The following is a 21,522-nucleotide window of genomic DNA, read 5'->3' as shown; positions in this document are numbered from 1 at the left end:
GATGTCTGCTGCTTCTTTGCTGTTTTGATCGAGTCCGACGTGTCAGAATCTGACAGATCCTCCAAATGAACAATTTACAAAACACTTCTCATAATCACACAAGATCAAAGCTGTTATTAACTTTTTACTCTTATGAATTATGTCTAAAAGGAGTTGTAGTTTACATTTAACTATATGAACACGGGAATAAGTGGCTCAATGGGGCTGAACTTAGTCACAGCCATCTTGCAAATTAGAAAATCTTTAATTTTTTATCACTTCGGTATTTAAACTACTGGATATTAGAAATTGTAACCCTTTGGTGGTTTAACATGAACATTTTGGTGTCACTAATCATTAAAAGAAAAGAAACCATCTTATAGTTATAAATATCCAAATGACCAGATTTTATGACAATGAATTTAATAGTGGTTGATTAATTTCACTGAAGAATAAGTAACAGGTCTTTAACTGTCCAGATTAACCTGAGGCCAGATCATTACATTATTCACCAATTTTTTATGTCAAAATGGCTGCTCTGGAAAAAAAGTCAATTAGAATTTGTTGACATATTGACTTCATCTACATCTATAAAATAACCTGCTGCACATGCAGAATATAAAATATATACGCTAAATAATGCAATGTTGAATCATCGAAATATTAGCTGTATGTTGACATTCATTATCCTCGTATGTCATATTTGTTTATGTTTAATTCTGTTCCAAAATCATGGAGCGAGCGACATTCAGAGAAATGTAGTTGTTGCTGCACATCTTTCTTTTCCTTGAAAAAAACATACATGCGTTATATATCGTATTTTCTATATTCTGCAGGTTATTTCATAGTAGAGGAAGTGAATGGAGCAAATGGTAAAGGAGATCTGTGCATCCTTAATTTCTACCACACTTTACACCTACAGTATTATCATGATATATTGTAAGATGTCCTTGGATGTCTCGAGAGACCCTTGTTGATTTCCACAACATTAAAGTGTTGATCAGTAGCTAAGGGATCTTGCAGTAAAGAATGAACATGTGATTACACTTGAGCATAAATCTAGAAATCACAGGACACATCTGATGGCCCATTTCTGAAACGTTTGACAGCTCAAGTGAGGTAACCAAAATAAAATGGAGAAATTAAGCCTGAGCAATATCTCCTCCTGTCAATCATCTTCCCACGGAACAATAGCCCGGCATGATGGGAGGTTCCAGTGAGGATAAACATGACTATAATCCCGCTTCTCTCTCTCTCTCTCTCTCTCTCTCTCTCTCTCTCTCTCTCTCTCTCTCTCTCTCTCTCTCTCTCTCTCCACTCTGCTCGGCCTCAGCAGTATAAGCTGCACACGGGCCGGCCCTTACTTTACTAATACGATTAAGCAGCAGTGGGTGTGTGTGGTCACAAAGTGAAGGCCCCTGTCTACAAAAACTCTATTTCTTTATGATAAATGCTGCACCTTGCTCTGCCACAGAAAGCACTAAATGTCCAAAATAAAAAAGACGACAACATCCACCAAGGTCTGCATGATTTAAAAATAGAGAGAAAACAGGCCATCTGCCTCTTAGCGTCGTGGAGCAGGGGGGATTAAATCCAGATTATGGCCGAGGCAAAACGTGTGTGTGTGTGTTTGCCTGTCATCAGTGTGTCCTTGGATCCATAGACAAGCAGCAGGTTAGCTAGAGAGCTACCACTGGATTTGACAGCTATAGGAAGCCAAAGCGGAGGGCGCCATAAAGGGGCAGCGACGTTACTTCCAACCAGAAAGCAGAGAAAACAGTCACAGAGGTCGAGATGGCTTTCTTGATCAAGAGCATGATTGGGAACCCCCTGTCAGGAATTGGCCTCGGGGGTGGAGGTGACAAAGAAGAGGAGGCCGCCCCCACAGATCCAGCCAAAGCAGCGGGGATGACACGGGAGGAGTATGAAGAGTACCAAAAACAGGTGGTGGAGGAGAAGTAAGTAGACAACCCGGACCGTACAGTCCTTTATGAATTGATGCCATTGGTCCGTGGAAACCTGTATGGCTGCAGAATCTGACCTTGAAGAGCTGCAGTCCACTTCGTCACTGTTTAACCTTCCCTGTCACACTCCCATCCAACACCAATTCATTCATTTTTTGTGCATTTGTGAGTTTTTGGGACAATGCAATGATTTTTTTCCCCTACAATTTCTACATGATAATCCACCGGGACTAGAGGTCATGATGGACCTGGATCAATAATCTCTCCTAATCTGTCATCAGTTTCTGCATCAAGAGCGGAGATGGGTAACATTCTGTTTAGTGTTTAGTTTTAAAAACAATTCAGTATTCAGTTGAAAACACAGACTTTAATGATTCCAGTTCTTCTCCATTGCTCAGATATCTATGTAATAAAATATGTACAATGTGATTAATATGTGATAATCAATCCTGAATTGAATTTAGAAGGAATAAATTCCGCGAATATACAAATGTGACTAATCTAAATTTGGTGAAACGGTATATTTTAAAGCATCAAATTCAGTCCGCTTGAATGACATAACAGGATTAATCCACCCTCTCTACTCTCATGTTTGGGGAATTAAAATGATAACACTCGTATTGTAGATTATTAGTAACGCTATTCACATATTCACTCCACCATGACTCCAGACAAACCCGTTGTTGGGAAATAAAAGACTATGTAACAGTATCTCTATGATCTGCAAAGTAAAGTACATTTTAATGAATGTGTAGTTTAAAGAAACCTGGGTGCAGCACTCTGTTGTTCGACTGGAGTTCAGGTTGTGCCATTTTGGCATGATTGGAAATCTGCTCGACTCAGTCTGGCTTTATAATCCCATCTTTAATTGGCTGAGGGAAAGTTAACGTGAATAGTGCCATGAGATATAGGAATACAGCATGCATCTTATGTTCTTTAGATATATGGGAGGTTAACCAGTTGTGGCATACATGAAAGTAAACATTACCAAGGATCAAATCTTCGGCGACATACAGAACCCTTTATAATGCATATCTGGGGAATACTGAAAAAAATAAATAAAAAGAAGCTAAATAACCCCATAAAAGTGAATATGCCCCGAGATTTTGTAACAATTTAATAAAGGTGCCATCAAAATGAGTCAAATATATATATTGCCTTTGTTTAAACTAGAGAATTCACTGAGGGTTGGTCCCTGTTTCGTTGCAGTGTAAAGACATTTTAAAGGTACAAAATACTGAATTATACAAAATGTAATAAAAGACTACTAAAATACAATTAATAAACACTGCAAATAAAAATAAATCCAAAAAATCGGAAGTTGAAGGGTTTGTGATCATGTGACCAGGTTTGTGATGGTATTTCAAATTGATCGAGAGTCTTTTCAAACAGTTTCCTTGTTAATTCTTAAGTCGCTTTGTATTTGAAGCAGATTACATACAGATTATATACAAAATTAAAATACAGTTGTAGATGTTGAAAATCGTTGATGGAATCTACCTGAAGCCAAAGCACTAATATACACTAATGGTTAAAAAAATACATCTTTACTTTACATTCATTAAGCATTGGAACATATTGAGACCATAATGGTAACTCATTTGATTACCTAGTCACTAAGGTTTGTGATATTGGAATATTGCGATGAGCTCTGTGGAATCAGGTTGAAGTTTATTTTCTTTACGCTGGATTGAAACACATAAAGGTAAAACCGAAGGAAACACATCAAATCCTGGTGTTGAAAACATGTTATGCTGCTTGAACCCGTGCCACATTGTAGACAAGCATGCAGTCACACAAAATCCCACCTGCAGATATCGTGTTCTCCACGAAAGAGATTAACAGGCATAATATTTTTTTTACTTTGACCAACATGGGATGTTGTTGTGACCGACAGTAAATGTTGCTGTACTAAGAACATTGTTGTGTCTCTTTCAGGATGGAGAGAGATGCAGATTTCTTACACAAGAAGGCAGAGAGGGCCACACTTCGGGTGTGCCTCAGAGACAAATACAGACTGCCAAAGGTAAGGGACTTACATCTGTACTGTAATAGTGTAACACAAAGGTATAATGGTTGATCTTAAAGTAACACATCGCTTTGACCTAGTGATGTATTTGATATTTATAAGCACTTCATTTAAAAAAGTGTATTTTAATTTGCAGTTTTGTGACACACTTGAAACCTCTAATATAAAGACATATAAGAACATTATAAGACATATTTAAATGATAATTATACAAAATAGAACATTTATACACCAGCCTCTGCTCAGAGGTTCCCTGTGAGGGATTAAATGGCTACGACTGCAGTTTATTGTGTTCAAAACACTTAATACGTGGATATATCTGCCTTTCATGCCAAAAAAGGAGATTTTACAAGTTTACAAGACCCAAGTTGCAGTTTCTGGAGGATTTCTTTAAATATATATATTGATCAGATGGCCCTTTTCTCCATTTGCTATTAAGGACTGGTAAAAATATGAGTCAGCTCTTGTTAAAAGGCCCTTTCCTCTAGTGACTGGCAGAAAGAGCAGCATGATGACTGTGCTGAGCGCGAGCGGCAAATAGCTGCTTCACAGTGAGCAGAGGCTGCCTTTATCTAACAGGAGCGCTTGGCAGCTGCAGCCTGGTCGACAGGAGGTGGAGGCCTTGCCAGTAGATTAGTGACAAATACATTCAAAGCAGCGTCTCGGAGACGTCAGCCCATGTGTCCCACATTGCACCTGGAGTCTTAACAGGGCCAAATGCCGCTGAGCAGGTGTCTCAGGCTCATTAGGGAGCAACAGGCAGCGTGAACCGGCTTCAAGGAAGAGCCACAACTACTTTCGTGATTGTAGCGTGAGGCGGCTACATGATTTAAAAGGGAATCTTACAGAGAAATAAGCTGTAATGGAAGGAGCAAATAAGGTATGATGAGATTTTATCTTAGCATTTTAAAGATAAATATCTAGAACCTTATAATGATATGCATTAATCTGCTGATGCAGCCTTACCTGTAATGAACTGTGTGTGTTTTTTTTATAGGAATTTCACTTTCTAATACAGCTTTTTCTGATGAGATGATTTTCTATCCCCGTGAATGCAGCGATGACCTTGGAGGCTTTTTTCTAGCAGCCTCTTGCATCTGTAGTTTTAAACAATGGGTTCATTTCCTTTCACAGTTTGTCTCTTTTAAATTGAAACAACATATTTATGACGGACACAATGGCAGGGAGCTGTGCATATAAATGTAATTATTTTTCTGTAAAGGATGTTTGTATTGCATGGCAGTTTGAAAAAGACCAACATACAAAGCCTTTAGGAGCGTCTCTATTAGAGCTGAAATATACATTTAAAAGGATTTTCACAATAAAGCACCTAAAGGCATATTGTTCTGTTAATTATTTTTATTTTAATGTTTGAAGGGCTGGGGACATACATAGTGTGAACTCAAGTGTGATTCATATTCATATATATCTCATGTGTAGTGTGAGTAAACAGGAAGATGTTGTTGTCCGTCCACTGGCTTTAGGGTCTTGTGCGACACCGTAGTAGATATCTTTAGACTATCGTTGGGATTCAGAGATGAAAGGCTGAAGGCAGGTCCCAGATAATCCCACAGATTGAAGTTTAAAGTAGTCACAGCACAGTGTCTATTGCATGACTTTTCCACATATTAAGTGATTAGGTTTAGTTTGTTAGAAAGGTTTTAAATTGAGCATTTCCATGATGCCGGAGCACTTAGTGCAGAAAGAGGGAAGTCAAAGGACACAGAGGAATCACAATAATATGTGAAAAAGGTTGAAAACGCTTAAAAATCTTTGTTAGGAATTAACAAACTGTACTTTATTTGAAAGTTGTGGATGTTTTATATTGACTTTTAATGGCTGGCATATGCAGTATGACAGGCCTGAGTGTGGCAGTGGAACCAGATATGTTTTGAAAAGCAGGCGGCCAGGCAGAAAGTTAATCCTGTAAAAATCCTTTAAGTCAGCCTCTAGGTTGTTTACCTCTGCAAATAATAATTCAACACTATAAATACATAGTCTCTGTTATAACCAGGGAAAACACAAAATGTCCTTCCTACACCTGAAAGCCTCATATTGTTAAAAGCAGACATTTTTTAAACATAAAAATAACACTCAAACAGAAAGACCTTACATAAATAGAATTTTTATAGATATAACTGAAATAAAAATGATTACGAGAAAAATTGTATACATGTATACCACGGAGGATAAACAGATAAAAACAGTTTTTGGACAAATTGTAAACAGGTGTAAAAATGTACAATTCCTTATTTCAAATATCTCTAATGTGATATATAGTGTCACACCATCAACTGTCATATGTTCATGTTTCTGTGTCCTTACCCATGTTTTCTGGCTGTTGCTCTCACCGTCCGCAGAGCGAGCAGGACGAGAACATGATCGAGATGGCCGGGGACGACGTGGACGTGCCCGAGGAGCTGCTCAAGATGGTGGACGAGGATGCCACAGAGGAGGAGGGCAAGGACTCCCTCATGGGCCAGATTCAAAACTTGCAGAACATGGACATGGACCAGCTGAAGGAGAAGGCCTCGGCCACCGTCACAGAGCTCAAGACTAAAGCGGAGGAGAAGTGCTCCGTCATGTGAACGGCCTGCATTTCAATTTCCTGGAAATTAAAGACCAAACTTCAGTCAACATGTAGAATCTGTTAAAAGCACTAAAAAGGCAAAACATCCGTCTAAAATGAAAAAAATATATATGCCTGGTCCCCTCAAGGTGACACAGAGCTACTTCTACCAGTTTTCATCTGGGAAAATGGATATATTGTAAAAGTTTCCCAGTGACTTAATAATCAGAAACCTTTTTAAAATTATTTGTCCAAGGTGCCCCATGTCTCCCCAGTTTTCTTGGTTATATAATGTGATTTTCCCTGAACGTCCATGCGAAGTATTTCTTCTCACTTCTCTGTCACAGGTCACAGGTCACAGTGCATTTCAAAATGTTTGTGATATAATGAGACAGTTTCGTCTGTGTATTTCAACTGTCCTTTTGGTTGTTGGTTATTCTAGTTTTTTTTTTGTATGTGGTATTTGAAATAATTACAGTATTTAGATGGATTTTTTTTTGTCTTTCAATATTTAAGAATTACTGTTACTTTCTCTACACAAACACTTCAGCAGTTCAGTGAGCCTGAAACATTTGCAGAGACATTTTCAGATTTGCACAAATCCTAATATTAATACACTTATTCCATATATATTTATTCCATTCCAGTGAGAGGAATGAACATAAACACTGATGAAATACATGGAGGTACTTAAAACTGAGTAAACAAAATGTCATGTTTAAATAAAGATGTGTATTGAACACATTAAATATGTTTGTTTGTGTTTTGAAGCTTGAAAATCCTCTTCAGAGAGCAATCCCACTGTATTTCTATTCTCAGACTAGCCACCAGGGGGAGTTTGGTTTATTATAAACGTGCGCTAATTATAGCGTTTCAATCTTGTTCCACTAGCAGATTACCCCCTCACTGGTGTGTAACTAGGATGGGTCTTTTTCAGCCCTGACTGGAAGGTTTCACCTGACCTGTGGACAAAATGCTAATTGCAGCTCAGGCATAAAAACAGGATCAGAATAGTTCGTAATTTCAGTGTCACGTGACAGATTAGAAATTACTTGGTCCTGAATCTTCATTAGAAAATACCCCAGCACAAATCTATTTTAAATTTACATCTTTTCAAATGCAAAAAAACCTATTTCTATAGTTTTAAACTTTATTGCAAGTTGACAAACTTAAACTGTTTTGCAAATTCCTAAATTTATGATATTTGAATGCAATTTTGTACATGCTTTCAAAACGTGACTATACATCCTCACACATTTTGAACTGGTTCTTCAAATCAAACCAGAAATTCAGTTTAGCATTTCCTCAAAAACTGAATTTTCCATTTCTTTTATGTACGATTATTATTGGTCAAACTATCGATGATCTTAGTTTTGGAAAATGGCTAAATGCTATTATTATTAACTTTAATTCTGCTGCATGGTGCTTAATGTCTGGATTTCACTAGCGACCTCTCAAATGGCCAGACATGGAGAAACTCTGCTGTCCAAACATAAAACGTACGAAGCTGAACCAACTGAGCGATTAAAACAATCTACCTGAATCAAAGGCTTAAACTATGAATGAAGAAATCAGTCTTAATTTAATTGGGCATTATCCAAGGGACGATTAGGCCGAACGAGGGGGGAGGAAAGAAGGAAGGAATCCTAAACATTAAGAGTTTCACATGAAGTCGAAACGACGGCTGTGGATTTGTGAAGTCTGGAGATTACCATCTAATAGGATCAGAACAGCCAAGGTTGTCAGCCTGTCCCCCCCCCCCCCTCTCTCCAGATAGGGATATTAGTGAACGAAACAAAGTCTGAAGGCCTAATATGTCATTCCTCTTCTTTTCGGAAAACAATGCTTAGCTACCAGCTCGGCAAATTACCCAAGTCGATCATATTCATCTTCAAATATAACAAACGAAAGGACGTAAACAGTCTCATCCACCCCATCACAGATTCTCATGGAGTTTCAAGACGCAAAGACGGTTGCTAACATTCATGAAAATATTCAAATCGGGGCAGAACTGACCAAGGGTTTCTAGCTAAAAAAACAAACAAACGTAAAAATACAAATTATACTTTGAAATTTGCAATTTTTTAGCTACATGTAATATAAAGTCACATTAACTAGTTAGCTTGGTATAAGTACTGGATAGTGGTTTAAATAACAGTTGAAATTGAGGTATACAAGTAGCCTATAGGTTATGCTAATGGTTTGACTGATTGTTTAACCATGACCAAAACACTGATAATTTAACTAAACCAAAAACATATTGAAACATTTGTTTATCATTAAAAGTGTTAACATCACATTTATGTGCAGCTTAAAATTCCATTTGATGGAAATCAATAGAAACTTGTGTTAAAGGGTCTGGTGGCTGTTTTGCTCGGGCCTGAACCAAACTGAGTAGAGTATGATCGCTAAAGTTTTATTAATAATCCCATTCCGACTGTTTACTTTAAATGTTTATACTTTACTAAATCTATCAACCATAAATCAGCAATTGTTTGGTATAACGTCTCATACTACAGAGCAGTGACACTAACCATATTTGCCTCTGAAATGCAAACGTATACAATTGCATATAATGGAATTGAATAAGTAGATACCTGAAAATTATACTATGGCACTTGACTGAATGCAGCTTCTCTCTGACACCGGCTAATAATGATATTTTAAACAATATGTTCATGCTTTTAACTTGATGGCTGCAATTTTGTGTGAGAGCTCTTCCTGGTCCAGGGTACGAGGGGCCTCGACAGAGCTTAGCATCCAGCACCTTCAGAGGTGGTGATAAGTCCAGGCCTGATCACCACTAATGCTCTTGTGTTGGAGCAAATCTGCACCCGGGGTCCCAAATCTTGTGCCGCCCCCCCCCCCTGAATAATGAAGCCTGTTCTGCCAGTCAATGAATCTATAACATCTTTGGGGTAAAATCATTTGGTTGAGGGGATATAGTGTAACTTTAATGTAGCTTTAAAAGAAAAAGACATTTGCATTGTGTTGAAATCATAAAATAATACCACTTTTATATCTGAATTAATTTGTTTTATTTTCTATCTGTACACAAATTATGATTTGCCCAAACAAGACAAATAAAACTGGATTTATTTACATGTAAAACAAACAAGATATATAGTGTTAATAGATAAGTTTGAGAGGTGGTGAAGCTATCTCAGCACACAGAGGGAGGGGCATGGTCCAGGGGCCCCTCTGATAAGACATTTTAAATTGTTATTTTAAATTGAATTGTAAAATATTTTTGATATCCATAAAACACTAATTCTCTCTTATTGAGCCAAGCACTGTTTTCTCTATGGAAACATACATTTTATTAAACAAACACGTTCTGATAGGTTCACTGTCTCAGCACCATGTCTGTTTGAAACACAATTTTGAGCCTTTTCACATTTAAAATTAAAACCACTTTGTCAACAGATTCACACAACTTCGAGGTAAAGGTGATTTCAACCGAGGGAAAAATAAAAGTTCTCATCTGGATTCAGAAATAAGTTTGGAAACTGAAGGAGAATCAAATTGAGTTTGACTAATTTACCCCCTGATACTTTCAAATCTGTTTTAGAAACCTGCTCATGCATTCGCCACAAATCATCATTACAACACACAAAAGCAGGAGATGACCAGAGAACAAGTTTTTTTTTCTGTTTAAATGACATTTGCATGCATTGACTCCCAACTTTCTGGAGTTAATTAAGGAGTGCTCAGTTAGTGACCCCCCCTCCCTCCTCTCTCTGGCAAACAAAGGATAAGGTCACCTTCTGTGATTAGGAAAACCTAAATAGTTTTAAGGGTTTTAACCCTTTTGAGTAAAATAATGTAATCCCCTTAAGTAGGATTACTATACTGCTGTCAATCTTTGTTTGCTGTTAAGTGGTTATAGTTATTGTTTGGGCTTTGTTTCCCTGTTGGACTCAACACCTGTAAGAACTGGTTAACATATAGTTTAAGTCTGGTTTAATAATCATTGGCTTACAGTTTAATTGAATTAAAGAGACTATTAATGTATACTTGCATTCAATGTGAGTGAAGAGGTGTGATTTATTTTGTATCTTTAGGTCAATAAGACAAATACTGCTTTCACTAAATTAAATATCAATTCATTTTGGCAACAATATCTTGACGCTTTGATTAAATACTAAGCTGTCATCTTGCAATCCATGTCCTGAGCAGAAATCTTGTAATTATGATTTTGTTGTACCTTAATCTGTTTGCCTATAATCTTCCTCTTTTTTTGACAGACTGACATGACATGACATCTGGAGGAGTGGAAAGATGGTTTTAAGATTTATGTAAGAAGGTTTAGAGGCAGCATCCACCGACTGATGCACTTGAGATTGGGAGGAGCTATGGGAGGCTGCATGGTGCCACGGGCGCACAGTTACCCCTAAATCCAGCGGGGCCAAATCCCAAGGGACGTCCTCTCTCTCTCTCTCTCTGACGTGCAGCGGGGGTTGCAGCTTGAGCAGGGGGTCGTGCAGCAGGCGCTACTTTAAAAGCCCCCTCTGAGGATACTCCATATCCACATGCGCAAGGCAGCCTCGCTGGTGTGCGTCCTATACGCGCAAGTTCCCCGAACATCCCTCAGACTTTTTATTTGACATCCACAACTTTACCCAACAGGAGAGAACAGCAAGACCTGGACTTTGGATTTGGACACCATCGTTTAGACCTCACCGACCAATGTGGCTTCTTGGATCACCTGCCCAAGTCACGATGATGATGGATGAGCGCCTGTCTCCCCCCGCACGGTCGGTTCAGAGCCCCGGGAGCAACCCGTCCACGATCCACAGCATCGAGGCCATACTGGGATTTAAAGAGGACACCATCTTCCACAAGTCGGCCTCGTACAGCATGGCGGGAAAAGTTCTGGCCAAAGACGCAGAGCGCACCGGGAGCGTCACCGTGACACCCGGGAAGAAGAGTCTTTACGCAGAAAGTTTTGACAGTAAGTGGATTCAGTTGAATGAAGGAATCGAGATGATTTAAAATGCAGAAATACATATAGACATTGTGGTTTTTGAAGGTTTAAACTCGTTACATAAGATGGCCCTTTCCTTTAGTTTCTCTAGGACATTTTTAGGGGAATCAGGAGTCATTTTTTATGATGTAAAACAAATTGCAGATTGGAGTGGCAGTGGAGTTTAGATTAAATACGCAACACTTGGATAAAATAGAGCTGGTTGATAGGCTATTTCCATTTGGCCATAACTTGAACCTTACTGGATGTTCTCCCCGCTCACCCTGGTCCGTGTCTCCGCAGCTGTGTGCGCCGCTGAAGCCTCAGTGTGCCCGGACTCACCGGACAGAGACGACGGGAAACTGTCCGATGACGAGAACCCGAAGAAGAAGCATCGTCGGAACCGGACAACGTTCACCACCTTCCAGCTCCACGAGCTGGAGAGAGCCTTCGAGAAGTCCCACTACCCGGACGTGTACAGCCGCGAGGAGCTGGCCATGAAGGTCAACCTGCCGGAGGTCCGAGTGCAGGTATGTCCCAGGAAATAAAAAAAACTTTTGTTCATCACACTTTTATTGGCCTGTTACTGATCATAATAATCTTTATTTATACAGCACCTTTCGAAAAGTTACAAGGAGCTAGAGAAACAATTAAAAAGAAATTGTAAGTTTACATGATGGCTGTTTAAACATGGTGATTGTAATTTTCACCATTGAACAAAACAATAATTTTAATAATTAAATGCCAAATGTCTTAAAAAAAACATATATACAAAATAATCTAAAGTAACATTGTAATAGGTTTCATCTTTCCCTCAACATTTTGTTTTGGGTTAAAACTATTCAATTTTAAATGATAAATTCGATTTTTAGGACAATACTAGATTATATATATAATACTCCCACCAGTCACTAAAAAAATGGTTAATATCAATAAATACATTTTTACTATGTTGACAATTTGGTGTTTAATTTACGATTTTAACATCATGTTTTTTTTCTTGGTTTGGTTCAGGTAAAAAGAAAATGAGGCTTTTATGACATCATTATTTTTATCATTATTAAAAGGAAATTGGAAAATTACAATTTGAGTCCCCTTCTGGAAATATTTCTGTATGTTTACATGCGATTCGTGATTACAGCATCACAATTTTAAGGAAAGTGTTTAGTTTAAAAGCTCAAATCTTCACTCATATATTTAATAATTTAGTCCAGTCTTTTTAAATGTTCACATAGAAGTAAGGTCTCGATCTTTCTATGTTAAGTGCTTGAGATAATGTCTGTTGAGATTTAGGTCTGTTCAAATAAAATAAAACGAATTAAATTTAAATACTTAAACACAAAGATATATTTTTACATAATACATTTTAAGCTTACAGCATGTGTTTTTTGTAGCTGTCTCTTCTTTCTGTCTCTCTTCCTCTCTGTGTTTTGAGAGACGCTCTGAGGGTCAAGCTGCTGCATAGAGTTCCCCCCACAGGAATAAACAAAGATATGATGATTTGAAATGCATTGAAAATAAAAAGTCCTCCTCTTTCTTTCAGGTGTGGTTCCAAAACCGACGGGCAAAGTGGCGTCGGCAGGAGAAGCTGGAGGTGAGCTCCATCAAGCTCCAGGAAACCTCCTCCTCTCTGCTCTGCCTGAGCCGCTCCCCCACAGGCTCCCTGGGCTCCGGCCTGCAGCTGGACCCCTGGCTCTCCAGCCCGATCACCACCTCCACCTCCCTGCAGTCCCTCCCGGGCTTCATCGGTGGCTCGCAGGGCCTTTCGGGCACATACAACCCTTCTCCTCCTCCTTCTGTGCCCTCTTCCCTGTCGGCCTCCTTCCTCTCCTGCCCGGGCCTGGGACATGGCCAGCACCTGCCCCACATTGGCTCTATGTGCCCCCCACCCCCGGCGTACCAGTGCTCTGCTGATCCAAGGAATTCCAGTATAGCCTCACTGAGGATGAAGGCGAAGGAACACATTCAGAGTATTGGGAAGACGTGGTGATGCTGAGTGGAGCTCAGAAATGGACATAAAGGACCAGAATACATCTGTTGCATCTTTTGGAAACGTGACTTTATCCTCCTGCTGAGGGGGCTGCAGTATTAGACATTTGGAAAAGTGAGAAGTGCAGTTTGACTTCTAGGATTAGACACATCCTAACCTGACCTTCTGCAAAGGTTTGACACGAACTGTACATTTACTGTGAAAATATGGAACTACTGATGATCAGAATTGTCTGTTTTTGGTTTTTCTTCTCCTTGATCTTCTCTGCAACAGTTTTTTTAAGTTTCTAAGTTCATTCAGAACACGTTCATTCTTACCCAGTGTCCTTTCACCAATAGAACAAATAGAGATTCCATTTCTAGCAACCAGTATGTATTTATTCTACTGCTGTAAATGGAGCACTCCTCATTTCCCTCGACTTGGTTTTGGACTCACCTTCTCAGTTTTCACCATGAAAGATTTATCGGATGTGAACATTTTCTTTATACAATAAACTGTGTGTAAAAGCAACAAAGAAAATAATGACTAATCAAGTTGTCCCAGAACATTATTCACATTTGAGAGGTTTGAAATATGTAGCAGAGGAGCTTTCATGAGCTGGAGGGATCCACCGATCTCACACGTCAGTAAAGATGTGTAGAGGACCTTGAACCACACTGGAGATTTAAGGCAACAGTGGAATGAAACTCAGCAGACAAAATGGGAAATTCTAAATACAGTACCCTCTAGTGGTGGATGACTGTCAGGCTGAATGAAAAACATTTTCCAAAAACAGCTATTTTAACTTCCAGTGATACACGAGGGCTTGATGTTGTTTTTGGCTTAAATTTGTTGAGAAGAAAGATTTTGTATATTAAATGAAAAACTAGTAAAACAGTTGATGTTTATGGTTTTGATTGTTTTTTTTTAAATTAATATGTTTTTTACTTACAATACTTTGCAAAGGCTGCGAAAATACCATCAGCTTTTGCATTATGGACTCAAATAGGCCCACTATGCCTTCTGTAAATACAAAATTTAGATTAAAAAAAAGATACATCTAAATTGATATATTTTAAAGCTGCAAAGTCACTTAACGTCAAACGTTGAAGTAAAGCAGCGTATCCTTGCAGCATGGACGGAATGTGTGTTCAACTCCCAGACTTCCTCTCTCTGCGTTTGTCAACCGACTTATTTCATCCTCATTAGCTCCTGTAAACTGTCTCCCATTCGCTCCTGGGATTACACTCGTAATGAGTGATGGGGTGAAAGTGGCATGTACTTCTATTGTTGGCCGATCATCCGTGAAAAATGAGGGAAGAGAACAGTGGAGAGAAAAAAAAACCTGTCCCTTGGCTTTAAGAGAAAGATGTGTGTAGCCAAATTGTTTCAATTAGCATGTCCTATTGTCTGTAAGCCCTGAGGGCTAATAACAGTCGCCATCATCATCCATCCTCCTGTCCTAAATGGGACGTTTCTTCCCTCCGATGAGAGGAAAGCAGCATAAAAGTTAAGTGAATTGACCATAATCGTCTTCTTATGATCGCTTCTTATTTGTAATTATGATCATGTTAACTTTATACTTAAAGTATAAGTATATATTTATACTTAAAGTTACATGTTACCCTAAAGTTACATGTTACCCTACTGGTAACATGTTACCCTACTGGTAACATGTAATGTCAAAACTACAGATGCTCTTGTGCCATCTAGCTGTACAGACCGCTTACTGCACTCATGGAGTGAACATGAATATTCTTTTTGGATGATCATATTTGACAAATATAAGAAATCATTTTTTTTTTGTGCAAAGCATGATCAGACGTCAACAATGCAGTTATCACAACGTTAAATTTATTTTAGTTTTTTTGGGGGTTATGTGACATATAGTCTTCAGGCCAGTCTGCCCTCAAACCGCTGCATGATTTAGAAATACGAAATCACTGATTAAAATAAACTTCCAGTTTCAAACATTTTCTGACAGCAGAAAAAAAAAACCTGTCAGTGTGGATAAGTGATTACAGTGTTTCGAGGTGGTGGTGACTGCTTCACAAACAGAATCCGTCTCGCTCTCAGGTGGAGTCGTTGCCTCGCAGTTTCAAAGCCAGAAGAAACAGGTCTGACAGCTGGGATGAAATGGAGAAAAACACAAATTATTATCTTATTTCGGGAAAACACTTAAAGATCACTGAGGCGGTCAAATCTAAAGCCAGACCTCTCTAAGATACTTGTCTCTGTCCTCTTCTCTCCAGCCTCTGTGCAGTCGGAGCAGCCTGTCTGCAGTCTGGGGCCTCATCTGCTTTTGGTTCTTCTGCTGTGTCAGAGCCTCCATCAGGGGCTCGAATCGGTCCAGCTCTGTTTCTGAGAGCTGGTCGCTGTTGGGGTTCGTCCCCTGCACGTCAGCAGGCGGGATCTCGATGCTCTTCTTACCCATCAAGTGACCTGGAAGGTTGGATAGAGATGCATGAAGATTGAGCTGTATATATTCAGATTGAACTACATGTAGGCTAGCCAGAATTATCTAACATAGTACGCGTCCATAGGTGATCAGTCATCTGTAATCACACTTTAATATTAAAAGTATAGTAATAGACACTCTAATTTCACCACATACAACTAATGCAGGGGCTTCAGTGATGTTTCACATGAAACAGCTTTCCTGTCCAAAGGGGACACTTTTCTTAATTTAACTGAATGCAAATTATGGGTATTTTCAATTTGATCAAAGTGTCTTGTGTGATTTAAATCAATATGTCTTACTTCAATTAAATCAATATGTCTTATTTCAATAAACCAATACGGCTTATTCCATTTAAATCAATTTTAGTTCAATATATAACTCTTAATTCAGTTAAATCAATGTCTTATTCCAATCATTGAATCCATAACTTGTTCCAATCAAATCAAAGTCCTCTCCCAATTAAATACATATTTACAATTCCAATTAAATCAACACATCTTATTTCAATTAAATCAAATTGTCTAATCCCAATTAAGTCAACATTTCCTCTAGCAGGTCATAGGTTGTTCTTACCTACTGCCCAGTGGTTGCCTCTTGGGTACATCTTCCCCACCACAGCAGCCGGACTCTCTGAGTATTGCACCACGCATTTGGGTAAAGTCGCCAGAATCAGAAGCGGCCACAGTCTGCAGGTCCACGAATAACACCAGCACACTCCGCCCATCGTTACCAGAGATCAGACGTATACACTACACGTATATGGATCCTCAGCCGCGGGAAATCAGCTCGATGTAACTTCAGCAAACCTCCACCAAAGTCGTCCAATTGTTTTATTTTTTATTGTGTGAGGCGGTGGCGCAGAGAGAGACGGAGCAGAGGAAGAGCAGAGGAAGAGCAGAGGAAGAGGAGCGGGGGAGTCGGTCCGAGCGGTGGACTTGTTGAAGTTACACTCCCGGAGCCTGAGACAGAAAAAGCCCTAATGACGAAAGTTCAGAGCCCCCTCCTCATCCAGATCCAGCTGCACGTCATCAGCTGCTTTTTCAAAAGTGCTGTCAGGACGAGAGAGAACATGGAGGAGACTGATGGTCATCATCCATCAGCTTGTAATTATCAGACCACTGCTCTTTGTTCATGTTTGTCCATGTTTGTCTAGAGCTGGTCAGCGTCACGTCGCCGTGATGGACGGCTCGTGTGTGTAATTGCTTCCGTCTCATCCGTCACAACAAGGATGTGCACGTGGAGGAGGAAGCTGCACGATAACCAGTGACGACAGAAGAACTCAGATAATTTACGTTGAAAATACTAATCTCTAAACTATTTTTAGCAAAATGCATGAATTTCTGAAAAGTATTGCTAATGCAAAACGTCCACTTTCACAATGTTTTTACATTCAGTATGATATAAGATTATTAATGAGTGATAAATCAAACTTTTCAGAAAACTTTTTTACAACATAACTATGATAAGAACTATACATAAAATAACAGAAACTTTATCTTTGAGGAAATGTTATTTGACTTGTACGTCCAATCCACTAACATGGAGGAGGGGGAGTATATGATCTATCCTGCAGCCAGATGGCGACGGAGATGCTTTGGCTTCACTTTCATAGTCCTTTCAATATAATTGATAAATGAACACATTGGTGTCTTGTTCTAAAATCTCTATCTGCAAACTAAGCAGTATGAACTACAGCTGTAAGGTAGTAAAAAGTGTTGGATCTAGTAGGATGGAGTAGTAAAGCAGCGATCAAGTGAAGTATTGTAAAGTTCTATAAATATAGTTATTGTCCTCAATGGCTTAACAAATCAGTGTTAAATCCAGACCTGCCTGTTGCTTCTATTTTTTTTATTTTGAAACATTCTGTGAAATCTCCCCTGCTATTGTTGAATAAAGTGCAATTTCCCAAACATCCCCTTATTTTCAGAGCTGAGGAAATGACGCAGAATTTTCTAAAAACAAACACAAGTCAAACAAGATGACACGAATGACAATGGGCATTATTTCTGCCAAAGACAAATATTTGACGACGCAGAATGGTGTGGTCTACCTCATTTATCGGCACAGCTTATTACAGTGTATTGAACCCTCTGGAAAGGTCAACAGTGTGAATTAATCGGCCCTAAAAAAACAAATTCTCATACTTGACTGACCCCTTTCATGACAGTATTGACCCACAGATTGGAATAACAATGGATGATGACAGGTACGGAGTCCATGTGCTCCGTGTGCGTAGGCGTTTGCAGGTATAGCAACATTTTGTGTTGAAAAGGTTAAAGGTTTCCTCTGGGCATAATCCACTTACACACCCCGGCAGGATATTAGAGAGCATCTTGGGCTCAGAACGTATCACATCCCCGTCCGAGGCTGACCTTAACCAAACAGGATGATTCACCACATGGTCAAAGGGCAGCGGCAGGTACAGAGCTCACAGAGCAGGTGCCATCTGGAGTATTTGTCGTTTTGTGTTTATGTGAGGCAACAAGGTCCCGCGCATGATCGTGCACCGAGGAAATGTTCTGAGAAACTGGAATTCATTATTCATATAAGGTTATTTCATATAAATCAATCTGCTAATAAAGAGGTTAATTTTAAGCTTTTAAAGTGTAATACCCATACATGAGTTCTTAGAATTTGAAATTTGCTGCTCTGGTATAGTATATACTTTAAATTATATATCTTGACAAATGTCAAACGCGCTGCATAATTGAAGGTATGAACTTGACACATACTGAGAGGTCGAGGAGTTTTTTTTCTTCTACCTATACCATGAGAGCTGTGAAGTTTTTTTTTAAAAGTAGTATATTTATGTGGGAAAGAACCTGCTGTTCTTCATACAATACTCTTCCCTGGTGTATAATTTCAATCTCAATAAAAGGAAAGAATAAAGACAATGGTTTTGTATCCAGTTTTACTCTTTATATTCCATTTAGTGGTAGAGACACTAGGTGGCACTGTTGAGTGAATCTTCCGTAAAGACTCAATGGCTTGCATAAATAATCCAGTGCTGTGATGAAAGATATACTTACTATATTATACCAAGCTAAACTTTTGTTAGTATTTAATCTATTTTCATAACATGATGGAGAATATGTAGATTATAGACTAAAGATTAAATTAGGAATTTATCATTTATTTAGAATGTAGTGATAATAAATTGCGTTGCACAAAATGTACTTTACTGTTATAAGTTTCCTTGGGGTAATTTAACATTTTTCATGTACAACAGATGAACAATAACTAATGTCATGATAAAAATATCTTTCTATGAGTGAGCAGGGAAAATAACAGCCTGTCTGGTTCCTATTCAATCCATTCATTGTCTCCAAATGTCTCACGATACACTAAGTGCTCTGACTGCGGTGTCACGACTGTAATGATACCGGTTTGATGACAAGTAAAAATGAGTCGATTAAGGGAGGCCTTTCAGCCAGAAAGTGTCAATTACAGCTCAGAGTTTTCCATTATAAGAACACTGCTGTTCGTCACAGCTCCGTCCAATCAGGGGCCTCTGAGGTAGCGGTCAGATTTAAAGAAACTAAAAGTTTTAGATTCATGGAACGATAATGTAAGAATGATTCATCCTTGTGTTACATATATATTTTTTTAAGTCAGTTTTCCTCATGGTCAGTAAAATCCATCAAATCCCCACGATCTGACAATATCATGTACTTGATTTGTGTATTCTACATCGGCTTGTTCCAGCTGAGCAACATAACAACAGTGAAATATTCAAATCCAATAGTACAAAATGTGCACATTGGGATCTCTGCTAGGATTTTAAATAGCATTTCAATTAGTTTGAACAATGTTTGGATTCAAAATCTTAGGTCAACTTACTGACACATTTTAAGGATACTACAGTGTATTATATTAAAACTAGATATAGTTAAAGGCCAGAAGTGATGTTTAGAATCCTTCAGATGGAACAATCTGAGTGAGTGGCAGATAAAGGATTAATCTAAAATCCGGGGCGAAAAAGGGGCCACAATTTACACAGAGGGGCAAATTATATCTCCAACATCCGTGGAGCATTCCTGGTCCAGTAAGGTGCACATTTAAGCCTTTCATTTTTTACTGTTAGCTCTTTAGCTTCTAGCAATGTCACACATTATTGATATATTTGGAAAATGCATGTGTTCAAGCACATGGTTGTTAATGGTTGTGAAAATTTGAACACATTGGGAACCACTTGTTTAATTGATGAAACATTTGTCACGGTTATATCTTTGATTATTAAAGACATTGTGGAGATGATATTAAGATTAGGGCACATTTTATAAACACTAAAGATTTAAGCTCTGACAAATTGTGATACATATGCCGTGATATTCCAGACACAGATGATATAATGGAAAAATGTACTGTGTACATATATGAGTGAAACAGCCATAAATCTGTATCTTCTAGAGGAAATGAATCTTGAGAAAATGAGATGGCGAGCTCTTGGCAGTTTCCCTTTGCTGCTTCCAGCCGACATGAATGGAGGCAGCGTGACGTCATGCGACTCTGTGTTTGTCGGGGGTGGGGAGCACTGCCACCTCAGCCTCCTCTCTGGATCTGTCACACTGTGGAGAGGCAGGAGGCACCATGAGGGCCTTTAATGATATATGTGCACGTCTCAACCTTCACCCGCAGTGTATAAAATTGCATCTGTGTGAATAAATCTGTGCACGGCCTTTTAGCATTATGAAGGATAATTCGATTATGTACTGCAGCATTTCATGGCTGCCTTTGAGGGGGCTGCCAGATGTGTGAAGGACTGGTAGAGGGCCAAAGAGAGAAAGCATCTTCCTGCAGTCACACAGGTAGGTTATGAAATATTCATTCAACAGTGTTTTGTTTTGAGAATTACCTCTGTTTCGATTATCTTGTTGTTGGTGTGCTGCTCTTCTCTAATTACTGTAGCAGGACGATTCTGCTGTGATGTGAAACTGAATGACATTTGAGAAATGATGCCATTGCAGCATACGCATTATGTCACAGGCTTTTCCAAGTGAAAGGTAGCCTTGTTCTCTTGCATTGTGTTCTTACCAAGAACAGGCAGCTGCTCTGCAAGAATACAAGGCATGTTTGCAGAGCTTTGACCAGGAACAACATACAAACCAGATAGAAGACGCTGGTGTACGTAGCATGCAGATGGGCAGTCGGGCCTAAAAGGAGGCCTCTGCAATTTATACGTCATGCTATTAAACAAAAAGACTATCCTTGAAGGCAAAGGGTCAGGATCAGTATTACTTCATTTGCACGATCTGGGAAAACGTCTTTATCTCATATCATCTGCTTATACTGCAGCACAGGCCTGAGATGTACTGCATGTATTCAAGCCCTCATACTCCTGCTCCCTTTTCCTTTCTTCCTCTGTATCTCCCCCACCTTCCTCTGTCTCCATCTCCCCCTCTCTCGTCTTTCTCTGCACCAGCTGCTGCTGCTGCTGCCGCTGCTCCAGAGCCAGAGTGGAGAATCCCCTCACCCTCAAGCACACTCACATACACACACTCACACACACACACACATACACACACACACACACACACACACACAGAAACAAAAGGCCTGATTCGCCTGCTGAATACTGCCCCCTT

At 39.1% G+C, this 21,522-nt stretch overlaps 3 protein-coding genes across 3 annotated transcripts; 2 read left to right on the top strand and 1 right to left on the bottom strand.

Annotated features, from left to right (window-relative positions):
• Nucleotides 1-1,609: 1,609 nt before the first annotated feature.
• cplx4a (complexin 4a) lies at nucleotides 1,610-7,290 on the top strand. The gene is made up of 3 exons (XM_062412604.1): nucleotides 1,610-1,937; nucleotides 3,882-3,969; nucleotides 6,333-7,290. The coding sequence occupies exons 1-3, from the start codon at nucleotides 1,774-1,776 to the stop codon at nucleotides 6,558-6,560; spliced, it is 480 nt and encodes a 159-aa protein (XP_062268588.1). The 5' UTR covers nucleotides 1,610-1,773; the 3' UTR covers nucleotides 6,561-7,290.
• Nucleotides 7,291-11,033: 3,743 nt separating this feature from the next.
• rx3 (retinal homeobox gene 3) lies at nucleotides 11,034-14,293 on the top strand. The gene is made up of 3 exons (XM_062413116.1): nucleotides 11,034-11,495; nucleotides 11,811-12,037; nucleotides 13,051-14,293. Exons 1-3 carry the CDS (start codon nucleotides 11,231-11,233, stop codon nucleotides 13,495-13,497), a joined length of 939 nt encoding a protein of 312 aa, XP_062269100.1. The 5' UTR covers nucleotides 11,034-11,230; the 3' UTR covers nucleotides 13,498-14,293.
• A 1,015-nt stretch (nucleotides 14,294-15,308) lies between these two features.
• Nucleotides 15,309-16,984, bottom strand: grp (gastrin-releasing peptide). The gene is made up of 3 exons (XM_062413317.1): nucleotides 16,511-16,984; nucleotides 15,692-15,918; nucleotides 15,309-15,602 (listed from the first exon to the last, which is right to left on the bottom strand). Exons 1-3 carry the CDS (start codon nucleotides 16,659-16,661, stop codon nucleotides 15,549-15,551), a joined length of 432 nt encoding a protein of 143 aa, XP_062269301.1. The 5' UTR covers nucleotides 16,662-16,984; the 3' UTR covers nucleotides 15,309-15,548.
• Nucleotides 16,985-21,522: the final 4,538 nt, after the last annotated feature.

The sequence above is a fragment of the Platichthys flesus genome, chromosome 19 (genome assembly GCF_949316205.1).
Source record: "Platichthys flesus chromosome 19, fPlaFle2.1, whole genome shotgun sequence".
Taxonomy (NCBI): domain Eukaryota; kingdom Metazoa; phylum Chordata; class Actinopteri; order Pleuronectiformes; family Pleuronectidae; genus Platichthys; species Platichthys flesus.
The sequence above is the reverse complement of the archived record's forward strand: the minus strand, read 5'-3'. Positions and strand labels throughout refer to the sequence as shown.